This window comes from Sphaerodactylus townsendi, linkage group LG10 (assembly GCF_021028975.2).
Source record: "Sphaerodactylus townsendi isolate TG3544 linkage group LG10, MPM_Stown_v2.3, whole genome shotgun sequence".
NCBI classification, from domain to species: Eukaryota; Metazoa; Chordata; class Lepidosauria; order Squamata; family Sphaerodactylidae; genus Sphaerodactylus; species Sphaerodactylus townsendi.
Window position 1 is genome coordinate 24,563,175 of NC_059434.1, and position 19,697 is coordinate 24,582,871.

Consider the following 19,697-nt stretch of genomic DNA (forward strand, 5'->3'; position numbering starts at 1 on the left):
AGGCACAATTAAGAATAGGAGCTTCAATATCTGATGAAGATGAAGTTCGAAAACGGCGAAAAATCGCGTACCCCGTTCATTCCCTCTTTGTGGGAACTCAAGTAGCGAGGAAGATCGCACTAATGAACGGAGATTATTATCATTGAACTAATTGCTTGTCATCACTGTTGACGCGTGTTGCGCTATGTTGCAGAATGCTTCTATTGCTTTTGGCAAACTCTGCAAAACATGACAGGACGTCTTGATTGTATATATTAATGAGCACTTGAATTTTGTTAGGATTGTTGCACTTGATACTATATTGTCGATATGACTTATTCACTTAGGAAGAATATAATATGGTAAATAGCAGCAGGTACAACGCGTTTCTTTTCCTTGAAATAAATATTGCCTCATGTATGATGGTTTGGGATTGCACTATTAATTGAGTCTTATTTCTAATTGGCCTAGCAAAAGCAAGCTATTGTGGGCAATATCGGTGGACATTTTGTAGAGTATTAAGGTTTCCAGCTTGATCAAAGCAATCAAAAAACCATAACTAGAACATTCTGTTCAACGAACCTTTTGGACCTATTCTAAGCATGTCTATGTAGAAGTATGCCTTGCTGGCCACAATCTAGTTGTACGTTGTTCATGTGCAGCTGGTTGAGAGAGCTTGCATAGGGCTGTGTGTGGGAAGTGTGTATGTATAAAATGCCATCAAGTCGCAACTGACCCTTATGGGGGTTTCTTTAAAAACAATTTTTTATTCATTTTGCACTTCTGAACAACACAGAGGGAAAAAAAGAAAAGATCCCAGTCTGGTCCCCTCTCCCTCCCTACTGTATTAATACTAAAAATAATATATACATCCCTGCACATATATATGGTGACTTCCAGCTACCTCACTATGGATCAGAACATGAATCTAGTTTCATGCTTATAGTAAATATCTGCATTTTTTCACTTTTAGTCCTTATCAAACTACTTTAGTCCAATATTCTGTTGTCATTGTCTCGAATCCTGCCGTTATTTTTCTTTTTGTATATTTTCAATAAGTAGTCTGCCAAGGATTTCAAATCTTTAAGAAAATTGTCCATATTCTTGTCTCTTATAAACACCATCAGTTTTGCCATCTCTGCATATTCTGTGACTTTCAAAATCCAGTCTTGTTTTGTTGGAATTTTACTGTCCCTCCATTTGTATGCATGTAAATCCCTGCTGCAGTTGTCATATACCTAAAAAGTGTTCTGTATTGATCAGGAATACTTTCCCCCCATCAACCCTGTCCTTATGGGGTTTTCAAGGCAAGAAACTAGCAGAGGTGGTTTGCTATTGCCCTCCTCTGCATAGCAACCCTGGAATTGCTTGATGGTCCATCCCAATAATAACCCTGCTTTACTTTCAAAATCTGATGAGAATGGGCTAACCTGGGCCATTCAGGTTGGGGCATTTTGAGCTTTCAATGTTTTTAACCACCTTTGCAGTGGTGGGATTCAGCAGGTTCGCACCACTTCGGCAGAACCTGTTGTTAAAATGGTGCTTGTAAACAACCAGTTGTTAAATTATTTGAATCCTACTACCGGAACCGGCTGTTAAATTATTTGCATCCCACCACTGTCTTTGTCTTGCAAATCTATGAATTTGCCTTGTCAACTGTGACTTGATGGTATTTTGCCCATCCACTCTGAGCAGTCATCACTTCAGATCATTTTCTTGCAACAAGGAGTTATTTTCCTTTTGAAATCAGTTACTATAGAAGTCACATAAGAACACTAAAATAAAAAGCAAAAGGATAATAAGTGATAGAAACTAGCTTGGCTGCCTGTGTATCAAGGCTGGAGAAAATTATTAGTATAACTTCTTTCATCACGTTACTTAAAACATTGTTCACGTTTTTAAACAACATATTTTATTGCATTTCATAGTAATATCTTACAAGGTCCATCAGTTGTCTGAAGGATTTTTATAGTTATTCCTTCTTAATTATTTTAATGCTGTGATTTAAACGTGATAACCCTAGGCATGTCTGAGCCTGTTGCTAATTTCTTGCTTGTTTCATTAAGGCTGCAACCAAGAACAAAATCCCTTTGAAATTAAATAGCAGGCTTCCAGTGATTGGTTGCTGGTATAATTGTCATGCACTATGTGACAAATTTATGGAAATGAGGAAGTGGGTGGCTGCAGCAAGATAACACATATGTAGCTATTTGAAATTCTGATAGAACAGCATGGAGCCGTTTTGACATTAATAGTGAAGTAGCTACGCAAGAAGGCAGCAAGTAGCGGAAGTATAAGCCTATCAGTGGCTAGTTGCCATGATAGCGAAATGGAAACTTGTACAAAGATGAACAAGAAAAGACATACTGTGGATTTTTTGGAAGCATCTGATCACTCTTCAATACATAATGCTGCAATGGAGGGACCCAATCTAGGAAGGAACTTACAGTGCAGTTCTAAAAATATTGGCAGGAATGAGTACAATAGGACTATGAGTTTACCTTCTTAGGATTTTACTGTAACTTTGCTTAGGATGGCAGTATGCATGGGCTAGACTGGCCTATCAAACATGGTTCCAATGATGAGTTTACTTTGGCTGGTAGAGGTCTAGAGCCACTATGATGTAATAAAGTGTTGGAGTAGGATCTTTGAGTCCTGGAGTCAAATCCCTGGTCTGCCCTGAAGCTTGCTGGATACTCCTAGGCCAATCACTTTTGCTTAGCATCACCTAACTCCCAGACTTCTTGTGAATATATAACTGAAAAGGAGAACAATGCACAGCACCCTGAGGTCCTTGGAGAAAGGACAAGATAAAGATGCACAACATAAACATTTATTCATGGGGAAAATATATCCTGCATCTGTCCCACCCTTCCTCCAAGGAGCTCATGGTGGTTACATGATTCTGCCCACCTCTTTCATTTTACCCTTGCAACAGCCCTGTTAGGCTGAGAGGAAATAAGTTCAAAGTTGCCCAGTAAGTTTAAGTGGAGACTCTCTAAACCTAGATTCAAACCCTTAGACCAGCAATGGTAAACATTTTGAGCTTTGCATGTGAAAAATTCAGAAAACGTCTAACTTGACTCTGCTGGTGTGCCACACACACACACACCAACAAAGGGGAAACAATTATTTGTATATTCATTTATTTTAAAAATGCAGTCTAATCAAGTGTGGTGCTATGTATTATATCAAGAAATGTCAAATGCAAACATGACTCAAGCAGGAAGAATAGTAGTTGTTGAACACTGGTGTGTCACCTTTCACAAGCATGTCATAGATTCACTATTGCTGTCGCAGACCAACGCACTAACTACTGCACTACACATTCCAAGTTTGTGGATCTTTATTTTTTTTAATTTATGTGTATTTCACAAGGTGAGAGCCAGCATGGTATAGTGGTTAAGAGCAGGTGGAGTCTAATCTGGAGAACTGGGTTCGATTCCTTATTCCTCCATATGAGTGGTGAACTCTTATCTAGTGACCCAGATTAGTTTTCCCACTCCTACGCATGAAGCCCGCTGGTGATTGTGGGCTAGTCACATTCAGAATGTTCTCAGACCATCTGCCCCACAAGATGTCTGTTGTGAGGAAGGGAAAGAGTTTGTAAGCACCTCTGAGTCTCCTTGCAGGAGAGAAAGGCAGGCTATAAATCCAAACTCTTTTAAATACACAAAAGCGGAAAAATGAGTCGTGTAAGAATTAACAAGCCATAAAAAAAATTCTACCCCTCACTTGCGCAACACACTTGACCAACCCCTCCCCCCAACTGTGATAATGAGCCCTTCCAGCACTGCGTGTTACCACGTGACCGAAAATCGCTTCCTTCCTGGAATGGTCTACCAAACTCCCTCCGACTTTAGGAGGGGGCCCGTCCTAAACTGTCAGTTGCGCTGTCACCAATCAGAGGAGCGGATTCAGAGCCGGGGCGGGGCCGGGGAGGCTGGCGTGGCGACCGGAGCGGCGCGAGGTGAGGCGGGGCGGGGCTTGGCTGTGCTCGGTGGCTCAGCGAGGGGAGCCGTGAGGCCGGCCTGGTGCCGGGAATGGGGGGCCCACCGCGGCTGCGGCCGCTCCCCTGGCTGCTGCTGCTACTCCTCGTGGCCGCGCCCTTCGCCTCGCCGGAGCCGGAGCCCGGCCAGGAGCGAGAGCCTGCCCCACCGCCCCAGCAGGACCAGCAGAAGCCGCCGCCTCCGCAACATCCGGCCGTGCAGGGCCCGGAGCTCGCCAGGGCCGAGGTGAGGCCGCCATCCCCGGGCGTGGGTCTTGCTGTTGGCGCGGCTGACTTCCACAACCGGCCGTGTGAGGGGCGCTTCCGGGAGCGGGATGTGTTCCCTCTGGCCTTGGAGAGTGGGTTGATAGGGTGACAAGGAGGACCTCTTCCTGGAGTGAGGCAAGGTGGGGAGGGGGAAGGAAGGGGGAGAGTCTCCATCCTCTCATCCCTGCTAGGAGGAATTCAGAACTGTCAATGTTATTCTCCCCTTCTGTCTGTAAGGCCCACAACAACCCTGCGAGGTAGGCTAGACAGAGAGAGCGAGAGAGACTCTAATCCAGGGGTATCCAAGCCTATGGCCCTCCAGATGTTCATGAACCACGATTTGCATAAGGTCTGCCAATTGGCCATGCTGATAGGGCTGATGGGACTCAAGCCAACAACATTTGGAGTTCCTTAGGTTGGACACTTCTGTCTGTAGATTCATAACAACCCTGCGAGGTAGGCTACAGAAAGAGAGAGAGACTGTAACCCAGAGGTGTCCAAGCTTATGACTCTCCAGATGTTTATGGACCCCTAGTCCCAAAAAGTCTTCCAATTGGCTATGCTGGCAGGGCTAATGGGACTCATAAACTGTGAACATCTGGAGGGCCATAGGTTGGACATCCCTCTTCTAACCCAAGGTGGCCAAGTGAGCTTCAGCAGAGTTCGGATTTGAAGGCTCTGAAGCCCTCACCCAACACTCTTAACCGCTACCCTATGCCAGCCCTCGTAATATGTTTAAAATCATGGTGGAGGTCATTGAGGTGTAGCTGTCTTGAAACTGGCTATTTCTTGAAAAAAATGTCCTTTCTATAAAAGATATTCTCTCCCTTTTCGTTTGTTAACCGAGGTCTTGCTATAAACAGTAGCTCACAGAGGCAAAACATTTAATTTGGCTGTCAAACCCCATATGAATAAAACAACCTGGGCAACTGAAGTCCAACGGTTACCCAGGCTCCCAGAAAGGGTGAGCTTGAAAGATCATAGACAACCCAATTGGATGTGTTTAATAGGCTGGAAACTTAATTTAAAAAAAGTAGAAGTTGCTCTTGAGCTGCTTGTTCCCTGTGCTGGATATTAATATGTGTGAGTTGTATGTGTACATTTTGTTTTGTGCTTTTTTCGTAATATATTTTGCTGCAGGGTTTGTTTATCGTAAGTCTGGGCATGTAAATGTTCAGTAAATGTTCTTAGTTCTGAGTTGGACAGTCCATCGATTCATCTGTGACCACTGCACCACACCAGTTCTCTGTCAGTGTATCAAGTTATCACTGGAGTCAGTAAGTCATGAAATCTCCTTGGGTGACCTGGATTTAGTCATTGTTTTTCACCCTGCTCTACTTCCTGGGGTGTTTGTGAGAACAAGGCGAGAGACGGTGAGAGCAAGACGTCTGGAACTCCTTGAAGGAAGGGTGGGACTAAAGTATATATTTTGTAAAACTTTACAGCATATGTTAACTGACTTTTTGACCAACAAATCAGATTCCAACGTGACTTACACTATAAATGTGGGTTTTTTTTAAACTAATGTAAAACAAATAGTGGTCAAATGGCCAGGGATCACTTTCCCAGAAGCACCGCCATATATATAAATGTCCTTTAAAACCACTTAATCGTTACAGGTACTGATTTAATTGATATCGTCTCATCACTGTTTTGGTCAGGAAACTACCCGGGTTGCGATGTGTAGAAAAGCAATGGCAAACCACCTCTGTTAATCTCTTGCCTTGAAAACCCTACTGAGTAACACAAGTCATCTGCAACTTGACCGCAATCCACACACACACTCTTCCCATAAAGGACCTTTTCCCCTGAAGCCCATTTCTGTTTTCCAATCCTATCGGGAATTTCCCTTCATTAACAAGCACTTATTGTGGGGAATTTTTAATTATCCGTGAATTTCTGGTTTGTTCATAAGCTGCCACACATGCCCCAGATGTCAGCACTAGTTTTAGGCATTGCCCAATCTCACATCTGAACAAGTTTTAACTCATCATGACTCTATGAAAAAGAGTCCGCCACTCTTAACCACTACATCAAACTGGCTTTTCACCGATACCACACAGTTTTAACTACACCATGCTGCCTTCTAACCACTACACTGGTGTAGTGTATGCTTATCATCTGGAATAGTGGCTGAAAGCATGCTTTTAAATCTTTTCACTGGATTGTTGCAGAAACACTAATGAGCCCTCTGCAGATATAGTTGCTGCCTGCAAACATAGTCAGTAGAAGTCAAATCACAGGGTTTAATTAAATGCCTGACTGTGTTCAGCATGATGTGGCAACATCAGGTCCATTTTAAAGCAGTGGTGTTGGCAAGTTACCTAGTTAAGATGACATGCCAAGTCAGAGATATGGGCCATGGTGACCCTTCAGCAGCCTTGAGGGTTAGGTAAGTTTCAGTGGTTTTAATTCTGACTTGTGTCAACAGATGGAATCAGGTCAGATTTCACTTATTCTAGATGTGTCACTGTCCTTTCTTTATTACAGCTTTATAACAGCTTCTCCTCAAAGTTCTCCCAAATGAGCATGGTGGGTTTTGCATGTAGAGAAGGTAGTAACAAAAAGTTTGCCCCTTGTGAGAGAACTCATTAGTAAGTTGATGGGTCATATGATAAGACTCTCCGAAACATAGCTATTGCAAAGCTATATATGTTGAGAATTCTGTCTTATTCATTTGTAGTGCTTGACCACAACTCCTATATTGTATTATAATCATTTACCTTAGTTCTGGAGGCACAGTTCAAATTTTTGTTGTAAAAAGCCAAATGCAGTTGATGGTTTTCATACATTCCTTTAATCAAACGCTTTTAAAATATTTCCTGAGTATTTAGACTGAAATGAGTCCCCTATTATTTTTAGGTGAGGACAGTGAGCCTCTGAAAAACAAATTATGTAAAAGTTGGGCATGCCAGAAGACCCTTAATTTAAGTCTAACAAATTTATTGTAGTGTAAGTTTTAAGAATGAGAGTCCATTTTCTCAAATGTAGAAAATGGGCTCCAGTTCATAAAAGCTGTTACTGCAATAAATTTTAAGGTGCTATAGGACTTTGGCCACGCTTTCAAAAAACATAACCTATCATTTTTATGGAACAATGAAATTTGCATCCTGATCCAGTGTTAGCTTACTCCAGAGTAAGTAGCAGAGTTCAGTGAGGTATACTCTCCATTGTGGGTGAATTGTAAACATCAGTGATACCTTCTTTTCTATTAACACCCCCCCCCCCAAATCATTAGTGTCTCTAGCTTTTTTCCTCTTCAAAACAAATGAGAATTTAAGCTTTCATTCTGGTCATAAATTATTCTAATGTAAAGCATTGCATAAAAAAATATGGGCACTAGTCTTAGTCTACCTGGAAGTACCACAGTGAGCATAACTAATATCTAGAAAACCAACTTTTCATGTTTCTCTTGGTCTCCACCTTCACTGCTGATGGCTGGATCAGGATCACTGGTTAGCAAAGGTCTAACAAGATTTAAAAAGCTGAGCATGCTGGCTGAATGCAGGAAAAAAACTCCCTGAAGCTTTGAAATGGAAACCTCTATGGCAGTGATGGCGAACCTTTTTGAGACCGAGTGCCCAAATTGCAACCCAAACCCCACTTATTTATCGCAAAGTGCCAACGCGGCAATTTAACCTGAATGGTAAGGTTTTAGTTTAGAAAAAAACGGTTGGCTCCCTCTTCCTCCACCCCACCCGCTCGAGCAGGGGCCAGCCTGCTCTAGCCTCCAGCAAGTCCCGCGCGCACCGCTCTGTGCCTCTCTAGCATCATTGCCTCCTCTGCACCCCGCCCCCCTTGGACAGCAGCCACCTGGAGCACAGGCACCAGGCCCGCCAGCTGAGTCCTCCCTGCTCACCGCGGTGCGCGCATGTCGTGTTCAGTGGCCCAGGCCAGGCAAGATGTGTGTGTGGGGTGTGTGTGTGTGTTTTCCACCCCCCTACATGATGAACTCTGCAAGTACGTGCCCACAGAGAGGGCTCCAAGTGCCATCTCTGGCACCCGTGCCATAGGTTCGCCATCACTGCTCTATGGGCTTAGAAATTTTTTTAAGCCTTAAAACCTGTTTTAACTTTATCTTGAAGTTAACGACTCTGTTCTTGTCCCATATGGCACAATGTATTTTTTTTGGCACATGTTGTTTAAGCATCGTACATGTGAATGATATGATGGAACACCAGAGCATATTGGATTCAGGCAGTTGGACAGGATGGGTATCCAGCCGCATTCTAAGGGGGTGGTGACTCCAATTCCTCAGTCATGGTCCTGAGAGTTTGTTGAACCCCCAGCAACAAAGTTTCTCAGAGCTCAGTAGGCTGCGGCAGAGGGTATCGGCCAGTGGAAATTGCTGTTTCCTCTTAAAACTTAACTGCTCTTATTTTTTCTTAGCTGTGTAATATCTGAGGATGTCCCCCTAGAGAAGAACATATCCAGACCAGTCAAACAGTCAGAAGAAGTTCAGTAACTTTGAGGAACAAAAAAATCTCTTCTAGATCGGTGGGCTGCTGCCTATCTTTGTTATAATGTGGGACCAGAAGGCAACTGCTTCTGGCTGAAATGGCAGATAAAAATATAAGCTCTGAGAGTATAGATGACTCTAAGTTTGAAGTGCACAGTATCATTTTCCTTCAGCCTTTGGATTGCCTGCAATGATGATTAAAATAGTTAAATATTAGGTGATCAAAGTGGTTACACATTAATAAGATTGCTAGATGTGTGGAAAATGCTGCCGTGGTTTTAGGGGTAGTAAATTAGATTTGAAGTCTGTGTGCTACTCGCATAGTAGCCAAGGCTGGGTTGCAGTGTAAGACCAAGAGTGCTATCTTGTCTACCCAACTTGAACTTGACCGTTTGTTGTCTGGGATTCTTGTATTAGCTAGCTTCTGTCTTGTTCTGATTTGAGTATAACTGTCACCTTGCACTAGGACACTATCCTTATATCAACTTTCTAGGTTCCACCGTTTAATGTTGATTGGCTTTTTGTCTAAGCAAAAAAGTCAGATATTGTATCGTGCAATTATAGATGGCGAGACTGCCCTAACATGGTTTGAAGTTCAAGTATGACACACAGAACATGTTGTCAAATTTTGATGGGGAACTTGGTCACTGAGGCTGAGAATGATTTGCTGATCGACCTCTCAACAACCATGTGAGATATAAGACTGGATAACTTTAAGTTTGCCACCCTGAACTCCTTAAACTTAGTAGTAAATATTTTAAAGTACAGTGAGCAAAGATGTGGAATATGGAGTGGTGTATTTAACAGAAGAACGGTATGTGATCATGTATACAAAAGCCATTTTACAAAGGCTCTTAAGAACTACTGTGCTGACTTTATTTCTTAACAGTCTCTTTTCTGGTAAACTGTTCCCCTGCTTTAATTTGATTTGTTCAGGTAGTTGTTTCGTGGCACCTAAACACACACATCGTGGTGCAACTACTGCCGGCTGCTACCACAAAAAAGCCGTTGTTCTTGCAAAGACTAACTCAGCTGGTTTTCTGATGCATGCTTGTTAACTGTTGCTGATTACTCAGCCAGGGTAATTGAGACAGACTTTTAAGAGAAAATCATTTCCTTATCATATGGGAGTTTCTCTTTCTTGCTGTCTTCCATGATCTGACCATATGGAAGAGATGAAACAATTAGCTTTTTAAACTTCCTTTTGTGAAGAGGGTAGCGCTCAGAGTACACTTTGAGATACCTCGTCTGTTCAGGGAATGACTGGCTAGAAGCACTGAACTGTTTATGACTGGCTAGAAGCACTGAACTGTTTCAGTACAGATGGATGGCAGCCTATATCAGTAGGCATTAAAGTGAAATATTATTCTCCATGAAAACAGGCTGTGGATGATGAAGGGTAGGTTTGAGAACAAAGTTAAGTAACATTTTGTTTTGTTTTCAGAAAGGATCTACTCAAGTTGCCCCAGATCATTCTGTCAATGGAGACTCTCTGGAGAAGACCAACCTGGGATTTATCCATGCATTTGTGGCTGCCATATCGGTCATCATTGTCTCTGAACTTGGGGATAAGACTTTCTTTATTGCAGCCATCATGGCCATGCGTTACAATCGCTTGACAGTGCTGGCTGGTGCAATGCTGGCCTTGGGATTAATGACATGTTTATCAGGTGAGTTCCTTGATTTCTCTGTGCTGAAAGTCACGTGTTCTGGCTCCAGGCCAAAAAGGTTAGCTCTTCTCCCCAAAGCAGCTTACAAAATTTTCCAAAATAGAGGGCATGTCAGATTAACAAAACAAATCTAGACAGGTCCTGTTTCATTAGCCTGGCTAACATTAGGCCACAGACTGGATTGCACCTCTGGTCATGCCCAGAATTATGTATCTGCAAACAGAAGAAAAACCACACTCAGCACTGATAGTATTTAGCAGCTGTTAGCATGATAGTCGAGTCTTTCTCTTCTACTTGCACCTTTGGGGGAGGAACTGCGTATATCCAGAGCTTTCTATTGGGATGGTATCCCACTGCAATTATTATAATATGTATAACAGCTGCTTTTACCTTGCAATTCTACTCCCTGCATTGTTTATAACATACTTTGCTTTAGATCGTCTTGTTCTCTGGTTCTGTAACCTTAGTCTGACTGCATTGTTCGTTGGGTGTTTTAAGCTGTCTGATCGTACTGTTTCATGTCCTGTAATCCACCTTGAGTCTCTGAGAAAGGCAGATGACAAAGTAAACAAATAAATGTCTGCTATCATTTAGCATTACATCTGAACCGGTTTAGTTGAAATGTGAGTTGATGTTAGTAAAGTATACTGAGCTAGGTTTTTCTCAGACTTCTAGTAATTGATATCGAATTTGTAATTTGGGAGGAGGCTGAAGGGGATAGGAGCAGTGGTGACTTCATGGTGAAATTGAAAGAAACAGCCCGTATGATCTGCTAAGGCACAGAATTGCGCGGGTGGATTGTACCCCTTGGCACTTGTGCAGCAAACATGATATACTGAATGTCTGTCAGAATAGGACAGGGTTTTGTGTAAGTGTGAAACTTACATGGAGACGGTCCTATTATAGATCTAGTTGTAAGTTTGACACCTGTGTGTGTTCTCTTTGATGGAGGTTGTCTCAAAGAATTCGCCCATGTAAGTTATTAAAATTGAATCATGCAAGTGCTATTAATTGAGTTGACCTTTATTTATACAATGTAAAATATCTGAATTTGCTACAGTTTGAATGTGTTACTTAAAGTTAGCTATGCCTGATCCAAGGTTATAACTAGGAGAGTGCAAAAAAAAAAAAGGGGGGGGGGGTAAAATTCAGATTTGAATCTAATGAACTTGAATTTTTTGGGGAATCCTGGATATTTCCAAACCTCCATATCAGAAAATCCACGATTTCAAACATAAAAGTCAGGTCCATTAGATAACTGATCTAAATGTTACCCTTCCCACCATTTCTTTTTTCTCATCTCTTATGTGAACTTTTTGTTGTACACCGCGCAGAGCCCTTCGGGGGTGGGTGGTCTAATAAATAATAATAATAATAATTTGTTGGGGGGACCGGGGTAGTTTTATGTGGAGTCCGGCAGTGGAACTCTGCACGGAGCTGCAAAGCCTGGCTTAGCGTGATTCGGTATCTGCTTTTTGGCTCTCTTTAGATTGCCATCTTTGGGGGGGGGGGGGGGAAATCACTGGAAAATCTTGATAAGGTGTTTTTTCGGGGGAGGGGAGAAATGTTTGGTTTATGTTATAACCTTTCACAGTAATGGAAAGTGTTAATTTCATACAAGCTCCCATGTAGCCTTGGGGTTAAGATTGTTAATAGGAAGTTCTAAGTTTAATCTCAGTCATGAATGTGCTTGATGACTTTGGGTAAGCTTTTATTATTGTGTTTTGCCTAGAGCCATGCTTCATATTCATAACCGCTGAGGGCTAGAAATGTCCTCAGTGTTCCAAGGGTTTAGACTGGATCAGGGGTCTGCAACCTGCAGCTCTCCAGATGTTCATGGACTACAAATCCCATCATCCCATGCCAGCATGGCCAATTGGGCATGCTGGCAGGGGCTGATGGGATTTGTAGTCCATGAATATCTGAAGAACTGCAGGTTGCAGACCCCTGGACTGGATGAACAAGTGAAGTCTTGAATGAGTAATCTAAAATGTTTATTTTTTTTCTCCCGTAGTTTTATTTGGTTACGCTACCACAGTTATCCCTAGAGTGTACACATACTACGTGTCAACTGCACTGTTTGCAATCTTTGGCATCCGAATGCTTCGAGAAGGTTTAAAGATGAGCCCGGATGAAGGTCAGGAAGAACTGGAGGAAGTTCAAGCAGAACTCAAGAAGAAAGATGAAGAAGTAAGTTAAAGTATGTTGAAAGAGCAAATACAGCGTTAAGTAATGTGATGAATTTGGGAAGTTGGGCAGAACTCAGGAAATTGGGGCAGGCAGCTGGGTGCTTATCTAGTCTTCAGTATAAATGATTAAACGGAGAGTTTTCAGGAAACATTTCCAGTGCTTCCCCTGCTCCCTTAGTCCAAGATATCTCCAAATGTCCCACGCAGAATGTCCTGATACCTGACGAAAACTGAGTTGTGCTGCAAGAGCAGCAGAGGGAAAGCTGTGAAGCCCTTGGGCTTTAAAAATGCATGCATCCCCATTTTCCTTTGAAAGTGCACTGGAAGGGTTAAGGGTGGTGACTGAAGCTATAGCCATGAACTTAGGACAATTGATGCTGCTCTTTGTGTTGGAGAACTTCCTAGGAAAAATTGACTGTCTTTTGGATTTTTACTTTTGAATGGAATTTTTACTGGAATTCTTTTTGTATCTTCTGTGACAAATTTATCTAATATTTACGTTTAGCAATGGATTACTTTTACGTTGAACTCTACAGAGCTTCTGTAGGTCAAGGCATCTTCAGTGATAATTGTATTGGGATGTAGAATAAATAGTAGCCGTTTTCAAAATCATTCTTGTATTTCATTACTTTTGGTTACAGAATAATTAGAATCTATTCTCTACTTCAGTGACATTCTCTTTTCATGTCAGAGTAGTAAAAAGAAATTTTAAGTCCGGTGTAAGCTACAGGATGTGTAAAATGAAATTGGAACTCACCATAACTTGAAAGGTTTGCTGATTGTGGAGACATAAATACCTGAGTGAAGTTTTTCATATATGTATATATAGAGAGGGCAGGGAGGCAGGCAGGCAAGGAGGATTACGGAGACGAAGGGACGACGAGCAGGCAATGTGGAGGGAGGACGGCGACAAGCAGTCAGAGGAGGGGGTGAGGCACAATCCAGTTATTTTTGCGGGGAGGGGCACGTGACTCCTACGGGGAGCGCCCGGGTCAATTGTCCCTGGATGTCACCGTGGGAGCTACTCCTGTGCCTGAAGTATCTTACATTGTTTCCCATTGTATCTTCACAACAGCCCTGAAAGGTAGGTTGGGCTGAGAATGTGTAATTGGCCCAAAGTCTCCCAATGAGCTTCCCTAGCAGAGTAGGGACCCAAACCTGAATCTTCAGATCTTCGTCTGAAGTTCTAACCATTACACCAAAGCAGCTTTCAAGATGTGGTTGCTGTTGAACAGTAGCCAGCAACTAGTCTTGGGTGAGTCATGCAGTCACATGGTAGCAGGTTTCTTGCTGGTTGCTGCCAAGCCTGGGCCTGATGAGTTTTACCTCAAAGTCCAAAACTGTCCTGAAAACGGCTCTGCCATCTCCCCCGCCTTCTGCTGTCAGAAACCAAGGCTTAAAGGTTGGGCATACTACTATTTATACAACAGCCACTGAGAGTATTTGTTCGTTAAAGCTACAGGTGCTGCGTCTGTTATTTGGTGGGGTTTTAACAGCCCATTGTATTCTTTTTTAAAGATTTCAGAGTTTTCTGCAAAGTTGGGTCTTTTCTCAAAGTTTATGGAACTGTCTTTGTCTGTTCATGACTCCAGTGCCTGAATTTAAGTTATCTGCAAATCTGTCTACGTTGAGAATTGCATGTTTTGATGTATGGTGTCTACTAGGAGGAAAAGATGTTAGTTTTAACTGTGGGGTCACTGCTTCCCCTTTCTAGCTCCAGAGAACGAAGTTGTTAAGTGGGCCGGGAGATGTGGAAACAGGCGCAGGCCCCAGCTTGCCTCAGAAAAAATGGCTACACTTTATTTCTCCAATTTTTGTGCAAGCCTTTACGCTAACTTTCTTAGCAGAATGGGGAGACCGCTCTCAATTAACTACCATAGTTCTGGCAGCAAGAGAGGTAAGTGTAATGCATAAGAAATGCGTATATTCAAAGAACAGAAAGTCTCAAACTATGCAAAACTGAATTATTCAAGAGGGTTTTTTTACATTAGTCATAAAGCTGTACTTAATAAAATGTTTCAGAGAGATGTTTTGGTAAAAATTGAGGGACTGTGGACTGTACTGCTGTCTACAGTTCTTACTGTCTGTTGCCATAAGTAGAATCTTACTATGTAAACTTTACATTGTTTAATCAGTCACATTAATGTATTGTTGAAGGCTTTCGCGGCCGGATTCAACTGGTTCTAGTGGGTTTTCTGGGCGGTGTGGCTGTGGTCTGATGGATCTTGTTCCTAACTTTTCACCTGCATCTGTGGCTGGCATCTTCAGAGGTGTATCACAGAAGGAAGTCTTCCCTCTGTGTATCACTTCCCTCTGTGATTCACCTCTGAAGATGCCAGCCACAGATGCAGGCGAAGCGTTAGGAACAAGATCCACCAGACCACGGCCACACAGCCCGGAAAACCCACCAGAACCAGTCACATTAATACTTACCCTTTTTACAGCTCTATTCAGGTTTCAGTTCTGTTCAGATCTCTGCAGTCCAAATCCTGCTGCATTGTTTATTGATGTCCCATCCTATTTACTGTATTGACATACTTTGTGTCATCTGCCTTAAGTCCCAGTGAGAAAGTCTGACTATAAATAACGTTCATGTGCATGTTGGCTCTCTTGTGCCTGAGTTGCTATTAAATCAATTTTTCAAGGCTCAGCAGATTTGGCAGGCTGTAAAGTCCCATCTCTAGGCTTCAGCAAAATCAAATATAATTTGCAGGGTGTGGCTGCATCTGGTAGAAGTTGAAATTGAAGTGGACAGTGGGGAAGAGATGAGTGCCTGCGGGAGAGATGTGTGAAGAAGAAGAGTTTGGATTTATATCCCCCCTTTCTCTCCTGTAGGAGACTCAAAGGGGCTTACAATCTCCTTACCCTTCCCCCCCTCACAACAAACACCCTGTGAGGTCGGTGGGGCTGAGAGAGCTCCGAGAAGCTGTGACTAGCCCAAGGTCACCCAGCTGGTGTGTGTTGGAGTGCACAGGCTAATCTGAATTCCCCAGATAAACCTCCACAGCTCAGGCGGCAGAGCGGGGAATCAAACCCAGTTCCTCCAGATTAGAATGCACCTGCTCTTAACCACTACGCCACTGCTGCTCTCTGCCTGCTTGTTCCATGAGGAAAGAAAAGTGGGAAATCTGATTAATAAAATGTAAAAGGTGTTTCTCCTGTGTCTCTTGAACAAATATTCTTAAAGGGAAGCCTGAGGCAGTGCACTGCCACGCCTGCTGATGAGTTCATTTGTGTAGGAGTTGTAGCAGCTCAGTTTGAATCCCAAGGAATTCATTGGTCATCATGCAGAGGAGGTTCAGTGTGACCGTTTTACCCCTTCCCTTGAATAAACTATAGGAAAATTTGTTGTTCAACCCACTATATACATATAGATTCCATAACTTTTATCATTCCCTGCAACTTTTTCACTTCCTCCCATTCCACACAGTTTTTTTACAGGTTCAAATCATCATAGTCTTCTGTCTGCCAAAAAATCTGCCTCTGTCTTGTGGCATTCCACGGATTCTGGAGAATCAGAACTCTGATCTCTGAGAGTTGCTTCCGATCTTATAACTGCTGAAATGTACCCACAGAAGTACACCATGGTAGCTCCAAAAAGATGGCCCTATCTTTCTATATCACATTTCCAGAAACACTAAAGCAATCTGTTTTATCAAAGATGGAAAAGAGCTTTATTTAGTGCTGGGTTTGTATCCCCTTGCTCTGTTAACAGTAGTTCATGAAATAACTGCCTATGTCCAGAGTCCTGTAGCAACATCCATTGGCTGCAAGGAACCGTGGAGGCTGCTCTTCCAGACCGCTCTGCGGTTGCCATCCATTAATGCTCATTCACTTGTTTATTCGGCAGAATAAGTGAGTTTGTGGTTTTTGTCCCTCTCTGTTTTCAAAAGAAGCCAAATGCCGGAAGTGGATGAAAGGATGTTGTCATATGGGTAAAACCATTGATTCAGATATGCTGTTAGCATTGCTTGGAGGCTTCTGAACATGTGGTGACGAGTTCAGATTGCTTTTCAGATTCGAACCTAGTCATTAGTGAAGCCCTGGTAGTACTTCCTTTCTGTTGCTAAACACTGTGTATTATGTGTTTACAATACCACAATACAATACTATCAACCACATCTTTGCATAACAAGTTCCACCCGAACACTTACTGATTGGTTCCCCACCCTGGGACATGGACAATATATACCCCAAACATTTCTTTCTCTCTGGACACAGTGTGTAACAGACTTCCCTCTGTGATACACCTCTGAAGATGCCAGCCACAGATTCAGGCAAAACGTTAGGAACAAGATCTACCAGAACATGGCCACACAGCCCGGAAAACCCACCACAACCAACTGTGTATTATGGTTTTATTGCAAAAAAGGCTTGGTGTCAGTTATCACTTGTGACACTCCTTCCAAAATGATTGAACTCTTTACCTTTATATGAGGAAGTGGCTGCCTGGTGAGATCCCCTTCTAATTAGCCCTGGCTTTTAGACATGGCTGGGAATATTCTCTATTTTTTGGCCTTGTGTGTTCATGCCTTTTGGAAGTATTTATATCCTGTCTCCCCAAGAAACTACTGTTGAGATCTGTAGCTTTCAAACAGAACTGAATGTTAATATATATTTGCACAGGATCCCTATGGTGTGGCAGTTGGCGGAACATTTGGACATAGTTTATGCACTGGTCTGGCAGTGATTGGAGGAAGAATGATAGCACAAAAAATCTCTGTTCGGACTGGTAAGTGTAGGAGAGCCGCTTGCTTAATGGTTGCAAACAATTATAAATAGTACAAACTATTATAAAAACAGTGAGAGACTCTAAACTTTACAGACCAGAAGCTTAGGCTCAGTATTTTTTTCTGATATGTCTCTTATAAATGGAAGGCAAGTAATAATTGCAGCAGGAACTAGCAAACAGCGGGGGATAAGGACTGTATTCATGTATACTCAAGAATGCATACATCCCTGTGCGTGCTTGTCCTAACACACGTACAGGTTGGGACTAATGTACAGTCTGCCTGCTTACTGAAGATGTTAGTACAGTCAGTTGAGGCAGTCGAGAAAATTGTATGCTTCCATATTGGACTATAGTCCTGAACGAGTGTGAGAATTATCATTCATTTTTATGTGCTGCCTTTATAAAAACCATTTATTTTGTGCTTTACTTGATGCAAGAGTATTTACAGTTATGTAATTATTTACAGTTATATATTTAAACTGAATGCCAAAATGTATTTTTACTTTGACATGTGGGTGGGGGGGACAGGAGGGCTAGACAGGCACTAAGATCCAGGTGGAGCATTCTTCAACAAAGAAGGTCCGTCATGTTGAGTTCTGTGGCGGAGGAACATATTTTCTGAGACATCTCCAGGAGGATTGTTGCGATTCAACTGGAATCTCATGATGGTGCTCGTGTGACCTGGTAGTCACTACATCTGTGCTATTGGGAGTTTCCTGGCTTAGGCCAGTTACTCAGTAGAGGAATAAAGAGGAACTTGGTGAGATGCTGTAAAAAGCCCCAAACTGCTCCCAGTTGCTTGAAGGCAAACAAGCATAGACGTTGTTGAAGGGGTTGTTAAGAAGTTCCAGGATGGAACCAGGATCTGGACACTTGTGATCACGATCTAACCACCTTCTTTTCCTCTCTTGCAGTGACAATCATAGGAGGCATTGTTTTCTTAGCATTTGCATTCTCTGCACTATTTATAAGTCCAGAAGCTGGTTTTTAACAAGGTGTTTTCCGATTTCCTTGGGAAAAAATGAGGACTAGGAGCAAGAATGAGGACTAGGAATAACCAAACCTATCTCTGGTATTCTGTATATAATGTACAGTGGTAGGGAAATGAGCACTGATGAAGAGATGCTGCAACTACTATAGTAACAATTTGGGACACTCTGACTATGCCCGTGATGGAGAATCCCTGTCTATATATATATTTTTACATGGGGTGCTCGTACAGTGTGTTCTTGCCCAAGCAAACAAAGATCGGCCTCCTGAAATACAGGGATTGCTACTCCCATCTCTTCACCACCACTGGTTCTCATTCTGGATGGATGAATTGCTGCTGCGGCGAGACTAGCACTTATGCCTTATGAACTGTCCAGTGGAAAGTATTGGAGAGAACTCTGCCAAGCACATGATCCCACAATCAAACATCAGAACCGAGAGAACTGCGAACTACTCACGTAACTGACTGCCACGAATTGGTGGCTTGAGACCAGTTTGGGGGACGGGGGTGGGGGAAAGAGACAGAATCAGAATATTTTAGTATGTAGTAAACTCATTTGGAATATGATTTTTTCAATATATAATGTATCTGGTTGTTTACTACCTCCAAACCTGTTTTGCATTATGACCCCCAAAGCGATCTGCATTTCCAAATCGAAGTACTTAACTGTGTTCATCGTCTTTTCAGCAACTGAAAAATGTAATATGGAAAAATGAATAAATCAGATGTAACTGACTGAATTTAGATGAAAATATGTTTGCAAGTAAATTATTGTCATTCAGTTTTGCTTTATATCTGTGTTTATTCCTGACCATTTGGAGAAATAACTTTTATGACTTAATTTGATGTAGACTTTCCCCGAGTTTCCTGCACAGTCAGTACTGTAAATGACTTTTGTATTTGTTGAGTAGTCTGAATAATTTGACCTTGTGTTCCTTACTCTTGATTTCAAATCCTGCTGTTAAGACTTTGTAGGTAGCTGCAGTAACATGGTATTCAACTAGTTTACAGCATAAGCATAACTGTAGAACTTAAGGAATGGATTGGTGGTTTGAAATGAAAAATCTTTCCCCAAGCAGTTGCTCTTAAATTTGCTCGTGGGTTTAAGCACATCATCTTACAACTGCCAAGTAAGAGGTGAGATTCAGTAGCCAAAGAGCATATCATGTTACTGTACATGACAGTCCAAGATGGAAAACATTTACTTGAAAAAAATAAACTCATTTATGGCTCATTTACGTTGTTGTCCAGAGTGGCTCTTCAAACCAACAGCTACTAATCACTTCTGCATTTAATCAGAATTGTAACTATCGAACATGGAGTTTGGGTGTCCTTAAAGACGGGTCTTGAAGGTGACAGCAGGTTATGTTATGTTACCTCTCCCAGTTTAGAAGTGTCATTTAACTGCTGGAGCAGATAATT

At 42.3% G+C, this 19,697-nt stretch overlaps 1 protein-coding gene across 1 annotated transcript; it reads left to right on the plus strand.

Moving 5' to 3' along the window:
- The first annotated feature begins 3,919 nt into the window (after positions 1 to 3,919).
- Positions 3,920 to 19,513, plus strand: TMEM165 (transmembrane protein 165). The gene is made up of 6 exons (XM_048510216.1): positions 3,920 to 4,214; positions 10,138 to 10,363; positions 12,378 to 12,553; positions 14,267 to 14,449; positions 17,179 to 17,284; positions 18,199 to 19,513. The coding sequence occupies exons 1-6, from the start codon at positions 4,023 to 4,025 to the stop codon at positions 18,273 to 18,275; spliced, it is 960 nt and encodes a 319-aa protein (XP_048366173.1). The 5' UTR covers positions 3,920 to 4,022; the 3' UTR covers positions 18,276 to 19,513.
- Positions 19,514 to 19,697: the final 184 nt, after the last annotated feature.

Bases quoted from the DNA above. Each gene is read 5' to 3' on its own strand.
- TMEM165 (XM_048510216.1), top strand. From the start codon at position 4,023: ATGGGGGGCCCACCGCGGCTGCGGCCGCTCCCCTGGCTGCTGCTGCTA. The intron at 10,364-12,377 runs GTGAGTTCCTTG...TTTCTCCCGTAG, and splicing joins ATTAATGACATGTTTATCAG to TTTTATTTGGTTACGCTACC. The intron at 14,450-17,178 runs GTAAGTGTAATG...ATATTTGCACAG, and splicing joins TAGTTCTGGCAGCAAGAGAG to GATCCCTATGGTGTGGCAGT.